Source organism: Motacilla alba, chromosome 8 (assembly GCF_015832195.1).
Source record: "Motacilla alba alba isolate MOTALB_02 chromosome 8, Motacilla_alba_V1.0_pri, whole genome shotgun sequence".
NCBI lineage: Eukaryota > Metazoa > Chordata > Aves > Passeriformes > Motacillidae > Motacilla > Motacilla alba.
The window spans coordinates 16,656,803-16,673,795 of record NC_052023.1 but is presented as its reverse complement, the minus strand read 5'-3'; the positions used below and the strand labels follow the sequence as shown (position 1 = coordinate 16,673,795).

Below are 16,993 nucleotides of genomic sequence, written 5' to 3'. Positions count from 1 at the left end.
ATAAGGCATGCCACTACACTGTACTGATTCTTGCTTATGGGACCAGATTTCCAGTTTCTTTAAAGCCTGTGAACTGAAGCAGATTTACTTGTGTATGATTTAAGGCCTGACAATGATTAGCAGTTCCAACTCCTCCATAACACAAGGTTTCATTCATTCTGCCCAACAAGTCACTAGGTTGGAGTATGTATTATGAGGAGACATCAGTTTGAGGGCAGACTTGAAGTGCTTTTCATCGTATCCCATTTGAAGTAGTTCCTGTATCTGCCACTTCTTCCAAATGTCAAGGTATTCCTGCGTTTCTGAATATGGCACTCTGCAGTGGCATGCATAATCAAAATGGGGAACTGATGTGGCTTTTTTCTTTTTCTGTGTTAATTTTAATTTGAGTTCAGCAGACAGTTCACCATTTAGCTACACCAAGAGCTGCATGGCAGAAGTGAGAGAACAGCATGGGAGTAGGTGTAAGTAGTAGAGGATGAGCGAGGAAAGGGCTTCACACAGCAGCTCTACTGTCTGCAGTTGCTCTTCTGCCCATTTTTCTCCTCTATACCATAGCTGGCAGAAGGCAGGGCAGAGCTGTGCCTCACTAGCTGAGGTTCACAGTCTAGCATTTTAGCAGGAACTGACTCCTCAGGCAATTAAAGCAAATGTGCTCGACTGCGAACTGAAAGAGCTCTATTGTGGAAATGTCCTCGGGCAGAGGGGATGGTAGGACAAATGCATTAAACCATTGCAGCTGTTTTCTGCTTTGTGCGTAAGTCAGAGCTCTCCTAAGTGCACCACGTGCTGAAAAGTGTACTACCCCTCTCGGTGAATGTTCCAATATTATACTTCCTTAGGGGGTAAAAATTAGCATCTTCTTTCTGAATTGAATTCTGCTCATCTCCTCGTCTTGACCTTCTCGTATCAGTATGTACCAGCTTCAGTACTGGAATCTACTATTTACAACCTAAGAGGATTTTTTAAAGAGTGTGGGCTAGGACTTGGATATTTTCTAGCTCTCTCTTGGGAAATGGGAGTAGGGCATGAAGAAAATGCCAGCTAGGCTGTTTATTAGGAAGTCCATAAATAGGAATTAAGACTAACATTTCTATTATAAAAAGTTTGTGGTTTTTAACAGATGGCTACCACAAGCATAAAATAACAGAACAAAGAAGTCTTTTACTTCAAGTAAAAGAAGTTCAGAGTGTATTACGATTTTATTTTGCCTCTAATTCAAAGAAGGAAACATCTGGGATAATTAAGTAAAATAACCATGTTGAAAATAAGTTATCTGAAAATTATAAAAGGCTTTCCAAACCCGAAATAGATTAATGCTAGCAAGTGTACTCTGACCATGCATTTTAACATATAACCTCAATTAATCTTGGGTAAAATTCTTGAACCTCACAACTCCAGCAATTAATAGAGGAAGTAGACTTGAAAGCACAAATATGTACAAAGGAAACCTAATTTTATTGGTTGATTGAGTCTGAACTGTGTTGTCTTTGTAGACTTTGAAATACAGACATGCAAACATAAATGCAAACTGTTGTTTTGCATTTGCTTGCAATTGACCACCTTCAGATCTTTTGTTCTGAGTACAATATTTATGGAGTTTTCTTAGTCCTCTAATGTAACAGGATTGTAACATGTAAAGCTTTCTGTTCTGGATTTTTGAAGACCTATTTACTGTAGATATGTTATGTTATTAAGACCTATTTACCATAATGTTTTTTATACATTTTGAATTTAAAAAAATATACCAGAATAAAAGAGTAAACATTGTGTCCCTCAAAGCAAAGACTTGTATGTCAAATTAATCAGTATCTCTGAATGGTTAATAATAATGATGATTGTATCTAATCTCAGTCAAGAGCTACAAATGAGTCACATACATTTATACAATTTATCTGATGGTAAAACTACAAAGAGATGTGTTTAAATAAGATAAAGGTTTCAGTAGTTACAAACAGCCTTTTTACAGCTCCCATGTAAGTCCAAGCCATTGAGGAAAGGAATTGGAGAGCCTCTAACCTATCTCAGAGGGAAAAAGAGTCAAGATTAGTTTTTAGTTCAGATCATTGATTTAGTTCTGTATACAACAACCGAAATGTTTGTGCCAGCCCAAGGGAGAAGGTAGGCACCAACTGCAAGAGAAGGTGACACCATCTGCCTCAGCAGCAGGGTGGATTTAGTGAGGTTAAAGTGACCATGTAAATAGAGCCTTAGAAATTAAACCTGTTGGCTGGAAGAGTCCGTTTCCTCAAATAGATTAATGATTTGTTTATACCGAGTTAAGGGACAAGGGAATCCTTAACAGGCTGTGTCTGCTTTCTGGGTAAGAGGTGGCTCCACCTACTCAGGCAGGAGAAGCATTAGCATTTATAAGAATGTGAATAGGAAATAAGAGGAAATAATCTATTAGGATAAAATTAAATCTAATACACCGATTAAGTCAGAGTTCACAGAAATTTGCAAAGGGGAAGGAAACAGTGTCTCTCTCTGAAAGGAACATGAGAGAGAGTTTAGATATAAAGGTTGAATGGATCCCCAGATCTTTGTTCTCACCCACAAAGACAGGCCTAAGAAAGTAGAGTCTATATAAAGACAGACTCCTAGACAGATATGTGAACAAGTAGATAGCTGAGTAGCACAAAAAGAGAGAAACCTCTAAATTTTTCTAGACTGTATTTTAGGAAATGCAGATAATTTTATTTTAAATTATTACCATATTATATATTGTGTAAATACATTTATTAAATGGAGCTACAAAGCTGGGCAATGGCAAATGCTAGAGCACTACATTCTACTGGTGCTGTGATACTTAAGACTGTGGTCCCTGCTCAGGATCATAGAATATTTTTTAGGCACATCCAGAGCAAAAGAGTGTTAATCTAGGAAGCCATGCCAGGCAGGTTGGAAGTTAGTAAAGCTGCTGTGAGAAAGAGAAGTCTTGTGATTATTAATATTAGCCAGAGGCTCCCTGCATATAATATGATGGTGGGGAGAGTGGGTGGACCCTGAGGATTTCCCATGGAGTCTCTCATGACAGCATTTCAGTTAAATCAGTATGTGGGTGCAGCTGCTTCAAATAACTGAAAGAAGCAAGTCCAGCACCACTGCAATAAGTTAATGTTTAGCTTTCATGTGATGTTAAAACCTGTATTACTTGCTCAAGTTACAGAGACTTGCCTTCAAAAGAAATTGGATAAAATTATTTATTCTATTTTGAAGATGCACATTACACTGACTATCTTGAAGAATTCAGATTCTTTGTAGCTTTTCAGTATTTTAATTTGTCTCGTATATTCTTTCCTTATATGTCTAGAATTTCTGGATGCTTCAATCTTTGGAACCATTTTTTGGTTTTTCTGAGTTATGCTTAATATGTAATACGCTCTAAGTTGTCATGGAATTGCAGGTTAATGTAAGAGGGTACCTCATTTACCTTTTGACATTGTGAGTGACAAGCACTGCATTGTACAACTAGCAGTCTATTTCTGTCTTATACAAAACCCCTGCATCACTAGAATAACATTTAGTGTTGTTATAGCTGGATAGGAAACTTAAGAATTAATAGGTAGCAATAAATCAGCATAACTTCTACTGCTTGGACATTAAGATGTACCAAAGCTTTGGTGTGGGCCTACAAAAATGGATGATGTGTGAACTGCAGAATGGAAAAGTGTGAATGGAAAGGCTGTACAGTAGATAATATATCAATATGACTTATGTTCTACCTGTGTAGTTTTTCTGTATCTGCCCCCCAGTCTTTAGAATATTCCTTTGGGTTTCCACATCCTGTGAGCACCAAGTCAGTGCGTGTTACATGGTTCCTGCTACTGTCATGGCTTATGTGGCCCAGCTTTTCATGGGAGTTGCCTCTACTGAAGCTCAACCAGGAATTGCTCAAACAGCCTTATTTTTTAGCATTTAGCAAAGCCTGGGCACAAAGAGTACTTGAAGCACTAACATTTCAGTGCTGGAATAAAGCACCTGCTCTCACAGATGATGAAGATCTCCTGTACTAAGTGAAAAATATATCCCCTAATGAACATATGCCAGGAGCTGTTTGGATCTAGATGGAACAGGAATGAAACATTTAGATCCTTGCCAGCCATATGGGACACCGACATTTCACAATTACTCCCAGCCTGTCACTCCAAGGCTTGGCATACAGCACTGGATGAAGTAAGGGCTTGAGATTATTCAGCAAAATGTTAAAATGTTTTGCTCTGTGGCCTCCTCTTGTGTTGCTGTTCTGTTGCATGCCCACAACCCAGCTAAACTTGTGCAAACCCCTAAACTGCAGAGGAAGGTGATGCACAAAGCGCAGCCATCTGGGCCTGCTGAATAGGAAGGGAAGAAAACCCTGTGAGAGTCACTGGCTGTTACTAAAGCCAGGATTGCTTTTACAGGAGTGCCAAATTGTACTAATTAATTTTCAGATTTGTACTTCAGGGTGACTCTGGCAATGATTATATTATTCAAAAAACAGTCACAGACTGTTCTTGAATCTTCAAGCCCAAATCTCTAAATTCTTTGTGAGCTCCTAACATTTGGTTTCCATATCTTTCCTAAAGAGTAAGACATGCCAAAAAGAGTTAGCTTATCCTTACGGTAGTATTTTGTGACTCATCTTTTAATCAAAGCAGTGTTCTTTGATAAGTGCACTGAACACCCAAAGCCATAACATGCTATGTTTGTCTCATTTTTATCCCAACACCTTGGCATAAGCTTTGTGCCTGAAGTCTCATAGACAAAAAGCATCAGGACTGGAGACTCCCAGCTTCTGGCTTTGACTCTGCTAACACATTGCATTAAAAGAAGTCACAATCAATTCATAAAGACAAGAAGGCTGGGCAAAACCTAAACCTTGCATAAGAAAGTATGATTTTACTTGAACTTAATAGTGTTCCCACGAATTTCAATTGGACTGAGCCTTCCCACAATGTATGAAGGGCTGAGAGATCCCCTGGTGAAGAAGAAATAGTTAACGTTTCTCCACTTTGTGGCATGAATGTAGAATTATGGAATGGCTGGGGTTGGAAGGAACCTTAGAGATTACCTTTTTCCAACCCTCCTGCCATGGGCAGGGACAACTCACAACAGACCAGTTTGCTCAAAGCCTTGTCCAACCTGGCCTTCAACTGGGACATCCACAACTTCTCTGGGCAACCTCTTCAGGCTGTTCTCACTAACCTCACGGTAAAAAACTTGCTTATGTGTGTTAATATGTGTCCAGGCAAACACTCCTTCCTTATTTTGAAGCAGCTACTCTTTTTTGGGGTTTTGCGGGGTTTTTTTTTGGGTGTTGGGTTTTTTTAAGGACTGTAAGGAGCCTGCAGCTGGTTTTAATACACTGCCCAGTAAATGACGGGAGCCTGTTCGCAATCAATGACACGCGTTACTTATTAACTGACTTCACCATAATTGTCCCCAGACAGCGCCCCGAGCACTTTCTGGGAGACAGGAGGAGAATTCGGGAGCGGCTGTCGGCTCCACGGGCTGCGGGCGGTCCTGGAGGGGAGAAGGGACTGGGACAGCCCCAGGGGCTCGGGGCGGGCGGGGCTCGCCTCGCCTCGCCGCCCCAGCCCCGCCTCGCTCCCTCGCGGCTGCTGCGTTCGCACCTTCAGGCAGCGGCGTGAGCGGCGGCTGAGGCGGCAGCCGCCCGCCCTGCCCGCTGACAGCCGCCGTCTCTCGGCGGCCGCCGGTGCCCGAGGCGGCTCTTCCCCGCCGAGCCGAGCGGAGCCGGCGGCGCGGCTGCGGCGGCAGGCGGGGGAGCGCTCCTCACCGCTCCGCCTCCGACCGCCGCCCGCTGCGGGGATGTGTGATTGCCATGGCGAGGCGGCTCTTCCCGGGGGCCTGGCTGAGGAAGCCCCACTCCGCGCAGGTAGGCCGGCCAGGGGCCGGGGCCGGCGCCCGTCCCTCCCCGCGAAGTTCCCTCCGGAGCGGGCGCCCCCCGCAGGGCTCTCGCCGCTTCCCCCGGCCCGGCCCGGCGCGGCCGCCGTTGCCCTCCCGCCGGCGCCTGGCGGCGGCCGGGGCTCGGCTGCGCCGCGCTGCCGCTCGGCCGGCGGGAGGCGGCGGCGCCGGGCACGGCCGGCTGTGTCGGGGCACGGGAGCAGGTGGCGGCGGCCTCGGGGCCGCGGTGCCTCTCGCCGCCCGCCCGCCGGTCGGATCGGGCCTCTGCCGCCGCCTCCGGGCGCAGCGCTCCCCGCGGAGCGGCCGGCGCAGGACCTGTTACGCGGCAGGCGGCCCGCGGCTCCCCGGGCTCGCGGCACGGCCGGCGGGGCAGCGACACCTGCGGCGCTGCCGCTGCCCGGGAGCCCCGCGCTGTGCTCCGCGCCCCTGCTTTAACCTACCGCCCTGGATCCGTGCTGCAGGATCCATCCTGCCAGAGCATGGACCGCAGCTCGCGGGAGCAACTCGTGCCTTTTTTTGCGCGTCTTCTAAAAAAATTAATGTCGGGCACTTTTCTACTGCTGGTCCATGCATTTCCTTTTATGTTCATAGACACACTTTTGAATTTCTATATGCACGTACGTGTTTGCATTACTTCAGTAAGGATGTTTTGGTTGGAAGTGCTGTGGCTGTTGCGTCGTAGGAAGTTCTGCGGTGAAATGTTAGTCAGTCGTGATGTTTTGGTAGCTTGACGGTTTATCCACTGGGTTTCCCCTTATCCCCTGGGCTGTATTTTAACTACATTGTAATTAAGGTGAGCATTTGCTGAGTTGAGGAGATAAATAATGTTTACTTTTCTTACATGTGCTGCTTATGTGTTTGTCATCTGTTGATATGCTTAGTGATCATTGGATTAAAAAATTTTAAACTTCACATTGGTGCATTTTAAAATCTTGAATGTTTGAATTTCTCCTCATTTGGAAAAGTTCCAGATGAGAAGAAATCTTGTTCTCGTTCTAGAAGTACCTGGAGTGGGGTGTGATGTTTAATGAGAAGAAAACAGATCTAATTTTACCCTCTTCAGTGTTTGTTTCATGGTATATATCTGCAACTCCGGGCCCATATCACTTGGGTTTTAAACCAAAGATTACTCTAGATCTATTTACTGAAGTAGACACTTGTACAATATTTGAATTCCCATGGCATAAAGCCTTCAATACAAATAAAAACGAAATCATAATCTATACACTACCTTTCAAATTAGGAGTCTTTGCGACCTTAAACATATTCTTCTGTGTTAGTGAATGTGTGTTGATGGTTGATGCATCCATAGAACAGCAGCAACTATCAATATATTGGTTTTTCTTGTCACTGCATGTTACTGTTGGTACATGACAAATGTAGTCGTCATTTACACTGATCGCTGAGTGCTTTACTGAGATTTGTCTCCAAAGAAGCCAGTGCTCTCTAAGTAAGCGGTAGACTTAACTCACGGAAGGCTATGAGCAAGGTGGAAAGACTTGTGCAATGTTTCTGTGCAGCATTTCAAGTAGCACACCAGGGGAGATGTTTGTACAGTGGAAGGTTATCACAGAGTGAATTCCAGCCTTTGCTGGCTGGTGTTCCAGACTTCTTGAACATTATGTTGTGAAATGAATTGCCAGAACATCAGGTTCTGTCAGACAGAACTTAATACTTGTTCCAGCTTTTCTGCCCTAACGAGAGCAGGATGTTACGAGCTGGGCTGCAACAGATATTCTTTGGCAAATGTTCTCTTGCTCTACGCACGCTTTAGCTTTTGTGCAGAATGCAAGACCCATAGGTAATCAGTTGATGATCACTGAGCCTAAAAAAGACGTCCTGCGGTGTGTCAGCTCGTGTAAAAGGAGCAGGGCACACACTCCTAGCTATCTTAGCTCAGCCCAAAACTTAGTGTTAGGGCCTCCCTGAGTAAATGCTAAAGTCCTGTTGCTACAAAGAAGAGTAACTCTGAAGTACAAAGCTTTGCCATTGCCTAGACTGCAAATCATGTAACAATAGAAAACAAAACAAAAATACTCTAAAACCTGAAAAACTTTTAAACATCACTGAAGACCACAAAAATAATTTAATTGTATTTATAGGATTTTACAGTTAGGTGATTAACACTGGGATTTTGTTTGACAAGGAGAGTTAGTGCCCTAGATTTAAGGGACATTGCCCTGAAGTTCTTTTCTGATAGCTGTAGTTACCAATTGTATTGTGAGGCTGAGGACTAACCAGCAGGACTCCTTATGACAAAAATCATGTAAAGAGCACCTGTATGTGTGGAAGTTTGACTTTATAGATTCTGGATCAAGTTTACAGACTCTTTAAAGATGCCTCATGGACTTCAGTAATGTACAAGAGACTGTCTTTGAAGGGCCAAAGAATAAGCAAGTTTAAAGCCCCACATAGCAGAAATTTCCTAAATAATCACTTTGCTCTAAGATTTTAATCCCTTCTGTTCTGTTTAACCTTTAAAGGAGAGATGTCCCATTTTCCATCTTGGTCATTATTTTATTTCAAAAGATACCTCAGCTCTGTTTCCTCACTTTGGTTACTCAGGATACAAAATAACTCAAGACACTGGCATAATCATAAGCATGCACTGTCTGCTTTTAAAAATGGGAATGTGTCCTGTTCATGGCATCCAAAAGAGTGTGGGCTAATGCTTTCAGACATCATGTCAGCCTACCTGAAATGCCTCCTGTGAGAGACAAATCAACCTGAACAGAGAACAAAACAGAATTTCTAACATGATTGGCCTACTTTTTTTTCATCTGTCCTTTTCTATTGCAAGCATGTAAGACAAATGGAGCGAGCAACTCTGATTTGGAGAAGATTACTACACTGTGGTTATGTACAATACTTTCCAGAATTAAGCTCTCTGTACTATTAAACAAAGAAACACTTTCCTACTCTTTAACCATAAAAGTGTTTTAAATAAAAAGTACACTCACCAAAAATCTGTCAAGTTATGTTGCATGTTGATTCACTACTCTCCATATGCTTTGGAGTGCATCCAGGCTTGAGTTTTGCCAGAAGTGGTTTTCCAGTTCTATTTCAGGGGATGAATGTCTAATTATTATTCAGTGCATATGACTTAGCAGAATATACAAGTGATGGAAGAAGTTGAATCTGTAACATCAAGCAGTGCAAGTGCTTCCCTCATTCTTGCATTCCCTGGCTCATGTTTAAGTCTTGATGGAAGAGTAGAGTTGAAAAAAGAAACTGTTTCCTTGTTTTGAACACTTTCTTCCTTTTTTTGATAATTTTGAAACTCTCAGTCATTGTTGCCCTAAAAATGTTCTTATTACAAGTTTCCTGGCAGTTTGTCACCGTTTCAAATGGAGTCCATCTATATGTGTTGTTCCCTGTGTCTGTCTGGGACTTCTTGCTCAGAAACGTGTTGCAGTGCTCTGCACAGCACTGTAAGTCCTTGTGCTCAGGGTGCCTCACCCGCGTGACCAGACCAGCTCAGTAAAGCCCTGTCCCCTCATTAGAACAGTGTGTGCCTGTGCCAGCTGAAGTGAGCTACGTGTGTCAATGCTCACAGACCTGCTCTGGGAAGAAAATGAAAATTTGGTAGGGGAATGTATGGGAAGAAATCAAATAATGTTCATGCCTTCTGCTGAACTTGATGAGGAAGTCCTTATGAGAAAAGTAATTCCCTCGAACCAGAGCGTGGAACCTTGGTTGTCTGTGAGCAGAGGGATGCTGTTGTCCATGCTCTAAACTGGCTGGGCAGCTTCTGCAAGTCAAAAGCTGCATGACTCCATTGGCACAGTGCTGAGCTCAAAATAAATCTAGCTTCTCTGGAACTTCCTGCCAAATACATGATGTAGTCAGATGGCATTTGGGGAGGATTTTCAGTCTCAAGTAAATTCTCTTTCAGCCTAAGGAGGAGGACAATAGATACAGTATCCATACTGGGAGAACGGTCGATATTCCGCAGTGGTCCTGAGGCCTGCAGGCTGCTGCTGGTCTCTGAGGTTGTACTAAATGGACACAATAATACAAAATTTCATTGAACAGCACTTTGGTTTAAAGTGTGTTATAAAGGTTCATGGAAGGATTCAGCAAGAAGCACTGAGGAATGAAGAGGGTTTGTTGTCCCAGAAGCTTTGGTTCCCAAGCAGTTTTTACACACCAAACAGCTTTCCCTAAAATTGTCCGTTTTATTTCTGTTTATCTTCCCAAAATTATAAAACCTGTCTCTAAAAAAAAAAAATCACTGGAATAAAAAGTTAATTGTAGCTCTCTCCTTTTTTAACCAGGTAGTTTTAAGATTGTCAAGTGAGTGTGTGTGATGGCGTGAAGGAATAGGGATGCACAGCTGAGGCATGTGGCAGGACCACAGCTTTATGGATTGGAACCACCTTTGGGTCTTTTGAAACTGACTTTTTATGGATTTTTTGTTTCCAAGAGAAAGGGTATAATGCATGCTGGTTGTTTGTTATATTTTAATAAATTACTGCAGTCTTTCTGGTTAAAAAAAAAATTGCTTATTTGCATCTGCTGCAGTTCTGTGTATGTATGTGATGGCAAAACTGATCATGATTACTACTGTTCTTGGAACCTTTTCCAAACATATGGAATAATTTCTCCATGATGTACAGTCAAGTTAGGACTTGTCAATTTGCAAAAGAGATGAGATCACGGGGAGGTGTGTTATGGAGGCCTACAAAACCACGTCAGATGGGGACAGAGTGGATAGAGATTGTTTACTCTTCTCTTCCAATACATGAACTAGGGGGTCTCAAACAAAGCTAATATGAATCAGACTTCAGCAAAATGAAGTCCAGTCCCTCACCACGGAAGTGGATAGTAGAACTGTGAATTAATTGTTAAGTTTATTGTGGATGCTTATGTGGATTTTTAAGGGAATCTGGGTAACTTAGTGAAAGATTTGAGATTTATTAAATATAGAGTATCACATCTGGCTTAGCAAGTTCTTCTAGAGGAAGCTGGGAGCACACTTGGTGTGTATAATATATGTTATCAGTCTTTGATGGCATCTTTTTATAGCTATTGCTGAAGATCGGGATACTGATAGAAATGGATCTCATACTGACCAAATATAGCTGTTCTCATGCACTTCCTTATATCCTGCTGCTAAAGCTGATCCTGATCTTCTAATTAGTTTCTGATCCTGATGTGAATATGAAAATCATCCTGTTAGCACAACAGACTCTGAGGAGGAGGGAAAAAAAAAAAAGAAGGAAGAGATCAAAACATCCCTCCTACTTTGTAAGACACTTAGCTCTCCCTCAGTTCTTAATTTATAAACAGTTTTTCCTTCTGCCCTTGTGAGAACTCTATATGTGAGGCCACAGAAACAACAGCAAAGTCGTGCATACGGTTGTGGGAAGGTGAAGGTGAGGCTACTATGTTGCATGATCAATGGTGTCATTTAAAAGAAGGAATGGGAGACTTCAGCATATGGAACCTGACCCTGATATCCATTCTGCTCATCTTTATCTTGCATATTTACACATTAACAGATTATTTTACCAAATTCCCGGTCTGTTTGATTTGATTTACCATGAGTGGAACATAGGTAACTGGTCTTGAGCTCTGGGAGTTTATGATTTTGATCAAATTGGTTCCTGCAGTCTAGCTTGCCCTGTGAGAGTCTGATACCTTCTCTTTATTTATATCTCAATTTTCCTTCCACTTACATACATCAAACTGACCTCCCCTGTCAGGTTGGCTCACTGAAGGAAGCAAATGTTCCATACAATGCAGTCTGCTTATTTTATCACTGTGGAAGTTGAATTCCTTAGAGATGAAATAGTAAATGATTTTTAGTAAATGAAATAGTAAATTTACTGCTGCTCAGTGAATTACACACACGATTTTCTCTTTGTGGCTCTAGGTCCGTCTGTCGTATGTGCGGATCAAGTATCTCTTCATCTCCTGGTTAGTCGTGTTTGTTGGCAGCTGGATTATGTATGTTCAGTACTCCACCTACACAGAACTCTGCAGAGGCCATGACTGTAGGAAAATAATAGTAAGTGTATTTAGTATAGCTTTCTGAAGTGTTTGACTATTTCAGTCTGTGCCACATGTGATTTAATCAAATTCTCATATTCCACCATGCTGATGTAAGAATACAACTTCAGTTACAGATAAAACCAGTTGTGTCTCTTAACAATATTTTGGCATAGGGTTATTAAAATTTTTTCTTAGGTTTTTCTTTCAAGACTCAGGTGTTGTAAGAGCTACAGTTGTTGCCTCCTTTCCTAGGCAATTTGTTAAATATTTTTCTCCCTGTTTGTTTCAGTGTGATAAATACAAGACTGGTGTTATTGATGGATCAGCATGTAGCAGTCTTTGTGCTAAAGAAACATTGTATTTTGGAAAATGTTTGTCAACAAAGCCCAATAACCAGGTAAGGCTTTACTCATCCAACCTAGTTGTATTATTTCCCACTGAAATGTCATTGTCTGGCATGTCAGGTAGACCTTACAAGTTGAATCTTTTTAATACGGATTATTTCAAATTTTATTTGCTGTGACAGGCACAGCGTGTGTGTGTATATGTGTGTGTATATATATATATATATATATATATATATATACCTCCCCACACACCTATACAAAGAAAATACACTGTAATGAATACAAATTAATACATATAATATGCACCTATATACAATAATAGAAATTAGTCCTGTATGTGGAGGGGTAATTTATACTACATGTATCTATACAATATATCCGAAATCCTTCCAGTTTGCCAGACTGTGCACACTTTGTACATCATACTGCTTTTTCTGCTATCCTGCATCACCAGTAGAAGCAGCAGCCTCGTAACAAGCTATGCAAAGGTGGCAGTGATGTCAATCTGTTGTTTGGGAAGCTGTCTGTGTTCTGACAGTGCAGTGGCTCCTGCAGCAGTGGGCTGTCTTTTTGGAGCTGCCATTGTTCAAATTGTCATATTCATTGTCTGCACACAGCATTCAGTTTCTGATCTGTGTTCACTCTTAAAGCAATGGTTGGAGGACAGGTAGTCTTCAGATGGACTTCTAGTGTTTTGTACCTTTCCCCTCTTTTTCTGCATAGATCTATTTAGGAATCTGGGGAAATCTGCAAAGTGTTATAAAATGTCAGATGGAAGAAGCTGCTCAACTTGATTTCGGTACTGACCCAGAACCAAGGAAGGAAATAGTCCTATTTGATAAACCAACAAGAGGAACCACTGTTGAGAAATTCAAAGAAATGGTATATGGTCTTTTTAAAGTAAGTATATTTTTATTTATTCTGCTTTGACAGAATAGCTTGTTTTCTTGAAGCTGGAGAAAATACCCTGTTGTATGAGCCTTGTTCAAGGATATGCTAGAAAAATAATCAGCACAAAAAGTTTTCCCCAGAGGTGCTTATCTTGAAGTTTGAAGTAACTAATTATCAGGGCTTTTTCCTTACTCTGTAAATGATGGAAGCTGGCATTAATCTTGTATGTCTATAGATTTTGCTAGTAATGGTATAGAAAACATGATGTAAGGCTGATGTCAGTTGTCATGCATTACAACAGCTTTGTCTCTAACAATGGTGAGCAGCAGGTGTGTTAGGGTAGTTTTTAGGAAAATCTGGAAAAAGTTGATCTGCTTAGCTGAAAATGAAAGAGTTCTGACTCCAGCAATGGCTTTTTTCTCTGTAGTCCTACAATGGAGGTGGTTACATCAAATAAGAAAACTAAGCATTTCAGTGTAATTATGGGATTTGTACTCAGTTTTGTCTTGGTACCCTTAATAATTGGACAAAGTGTAATTCATAACATTATTCCTCTACATTTGTAAGGTCTAATCAGCTGAAAACTAAACCTGATCTCAACTTTTGAATTCTTCATACCTTTTCTTAGAGAACAATGAACAAGCTACTTGATACAATTTTTCTAAAGACTGATCTGATCAAGAACAATGATTGGATTTAATATTTGCATTTTGAAGTGCAAAGAAAGGTAGTTCTTTCCGAAGATTGTATGCTCAGTGCCTATGAAAACAGAACAAAAAGGAAGCTCTGCAGGCAGCTGATGGCAGGCCCTGTTACATCCATAAGCAATGAAAACCACAACATGCCTGGTTATTCCTATTATTCATAGAAGGAGAGTTAACAGGAGGCAGAGTGACAGATGGATTGGGAGTAGTTAATGAAGTCATACTTAATCTTTTTCATTTGTTGCTTTCAGGCAAAACTGGGTGAACAGGGGAATCTTTCAGAACTGGTTAATCTCATCCTGTCTTTCGCTGATGGAAACAAAGATGGAAGAGTCTCTTTGCCAGAGGCAAAATCTGCATGGGCACTCCTGCAGCTAGAAGAGTTTTTGTTAATGGTGATCTTGCAGGATAAAGAACACACTCCCAAGCTGATGGGTTTTTGCGGGGATCTCTACGTGACCGAAAGAGTTGAATATACCTCTCTCTATGGAATCAGCCTTCCATGGATTATAGAACTTCTCATTCCCTCTGGCTTCAGAAGAAGCATGGACCAGTGGTTCACTCCATCATGGCCGAGAAAGGCAAAAATAGCTATAGGGCTTTTAGAATTTGTGGAAGATATTTTCCACGGACCTTATGGAAACTTTCTTATGTGTGATACAAGTGCCAAAAACTTGGGATATAATGATAAATATGATTTGAAAATGATGGACATGAGAAAAATAGTGCCAGAAATTAATTTGAAGGAAATAATTAAAGATCGTCAGTGCAACTCAGATTTGGACTGCATTTATGGTACAGACTGTAGAACATTATGTGACCAAAGCAAAATGAGATGTACCACTGAAGTAATTCAGCCAAACTTAGCAAAAGCTTGTCAGCTCCTTAAAGACTATCTGCTTCGTGGTGCTCCTTCTGATATCCATGAAGAACTAGAGAAACAACTGTACTTGTGCATTGCCCTTAAAGTCACAGCAAATCAGATGGAAATGGAGCATTCTTTAATACTTAATAACTTAAAAACTTTACTGTGGAAGAAAATTTCTCATACAAATGATTCGTAGCTTTTCCACCAGCAAAGAGAATACAGATGCCTGCCACTAGAGGTGGCCTAAGACATTTGATGTAAACAATCTGCACCTTTTTAAAAAGATATTTCTTTACTCAGATTTTATTAATGGTTCTTTCAGTCCTGCCCTTCAGTCAGTAACTCAGGACAGGGCTTGTCAAAGAATGAACATGCCACTGAATGACCCGGCAGAGGCCAGAAGCCCTTCTGGTGTTCAGTGCTGTTACAGAAACAAGAACTCTGCATGCTTGACTGTTCTGTGCACTTTGTCAGATCTTGAACAGGATGAAAGTGTTCACTGTGCCACCACATCAGCTGAGGGAACATCTTCCATTTTTGTGAAAAACATTGCTCACTTGTGAAATACCTGCAGAGGATTTTTTCCTAAGTAGTTTTATGAAGAATCATCACTACTGCAAGTAATGTGTCCAAGTCCAAGCTGCTGTTATGAATAAACTGAACTGGGAGATTGAAGTTTACTAATACCTTGGAATGGCAGAATTTGCACATTAAATAATTTTTAACTGTGGAAAATTAGAATTTTATTCTAGAATGGATAGGTTGAAATATGAGACAAATCAGATTCTGTTTACACATTGTTACCTCATGCTTACATCTTGAATGTTTAAGTAGTTCAACATTTTTAATTAAGTCATTGTATGGTGAGCCCTGTGGGAGCCAACAATTTTAGAGTATTATTTTTTAAAGACATCCATATGGTTTAGCAGCAATACCAGCATCTGTTTCAAAACTTCAGTGGAAACCTTTAACCCACATGAAACTGTAGCAAACAGTGAACAGCAAGGACTTTGGGGACTAAGCTATAGTATGAAAACTGAATTTTTAAAAATAATGAATAGCAGACGTGTCCAACCAGTTAAAAAGAAAGTTGGCATAGTGCAGGAATCTGCTGTATGGCATGAGAAACAATTAATAGTTGCGGGTAGTCTTGTCTCTCGACTGTCCCTCCACATTTAGCTACATTTAGCTACAGACCTGTACTTCAATCTTCTTAACTACTGCAGGAAATATGTAAGCAAGAGCTAGACCGGAATTCTAGGACAGAAGCTGGATTGTTCAGGATTGTGCAATATTGCTCAAATGGGAGCCTATGAGAGATTTTCCAGCTCATTCCTAGCTGTTACTAAGTGAGCTGCAGCGTGATACTATTCTTTTTCTCTAGTAGCATCTATGAATCACTGTTAAGACTCATCATGAGTAAATAAACATCCCCTGATCCTGGCACTCCACAAAGCATGACCACTCTACCTACCACCTTTAATCTTCACCCTTGTATTTTTCAGATTTACATCTGTGTCCATAATTATGCAGAATTGGATGTCCATAATACATCTGAATACATGCTCAATACTTACCTGTTGAATGTTTAATTTATAAATGCTTTAGGTATAAAGTTGTCCAATCTTTATGATTTTAATGGCAGTCATTTGTATACTTCTGAATCCTGGCCCCTTAATTCATTTTCAGCAGAGCTAAGAACAATCTTTAAGAATTTGAAAGGTTAACTGCTCTAGGAATCCTGTCTTAAATGCATTCCTAGAATGATGACACTGAAGTACAGGACCACAATAAGGTAATTTCTCCATACCAGATGTAATAATATGCAGCTTGGGTTAGGATTGTTTTGTAAACAGCAGCCTTTTAGTTTCAGAAATACTAGGCTCATGCTAATGATTATCTTGAACTTGCTAATGTGCTCCAACTGTAAACTAAAAAGTATTTGTAACCAGCAATGCACCTAAAGTGTAAAGTGGTCATGTTCTTGTGAAAAAAATCTGACAGTGACTGCTATTTGGGCAGAGATTACTTAAAATACCCAACGTCATTGGGTATCTTAACTGGAGAATATGTTTAATAGTGCAGTTTGTTGTACACAATCTTCATTTTTATTACTGTTGCACAAAGTTGAAGCTTTCATTGGGTAAAAGAAATACACTTTTGTTTACAATAAATCACAGGCCTCTTTTTTTTTTTTTCAATAGCAGCATTTTACACCAACTACCAGCACCTTAGAGCATAACATTCCTCCATGTAGCCTACTTTACTGGTGCTTAAAC

General features: G+C 40.9%; 1 protein-coding gene across 1 annotated transcript; it reads left to right on the top strand.

The window, feature by feature from the left end:
* The first annotated feature begins 5,462 nt into the window (after positions 1 to 5,462).
* On the top strand, positions 5,463 to 16,888 carry DIPK1A (divergent protein kinase domain 1A). Its single transcript, XM_038145169.1, has 5 exons — positions 5,463 to 5,878; positions 11,786 to 11,920; positions 12,194 to 12,301; positions 12,975 to 13,151; positions 14,098 to 16,888. The coding sequence occupies exons 1-5, from the start codon at positions 5,825 to 5,827 to the stop codon at positions 14,908 to 14,910; spliced, it is 1,287 nt and encodes a 428-aa protein (XP_038001097.1). The 5' UTR covers positions 5,463 to 5,824; the 3' UTR covers positions 14,911 to 16,888.
* Positions 16,889 to 16,993: the final 105 nt, after the last annotated feature.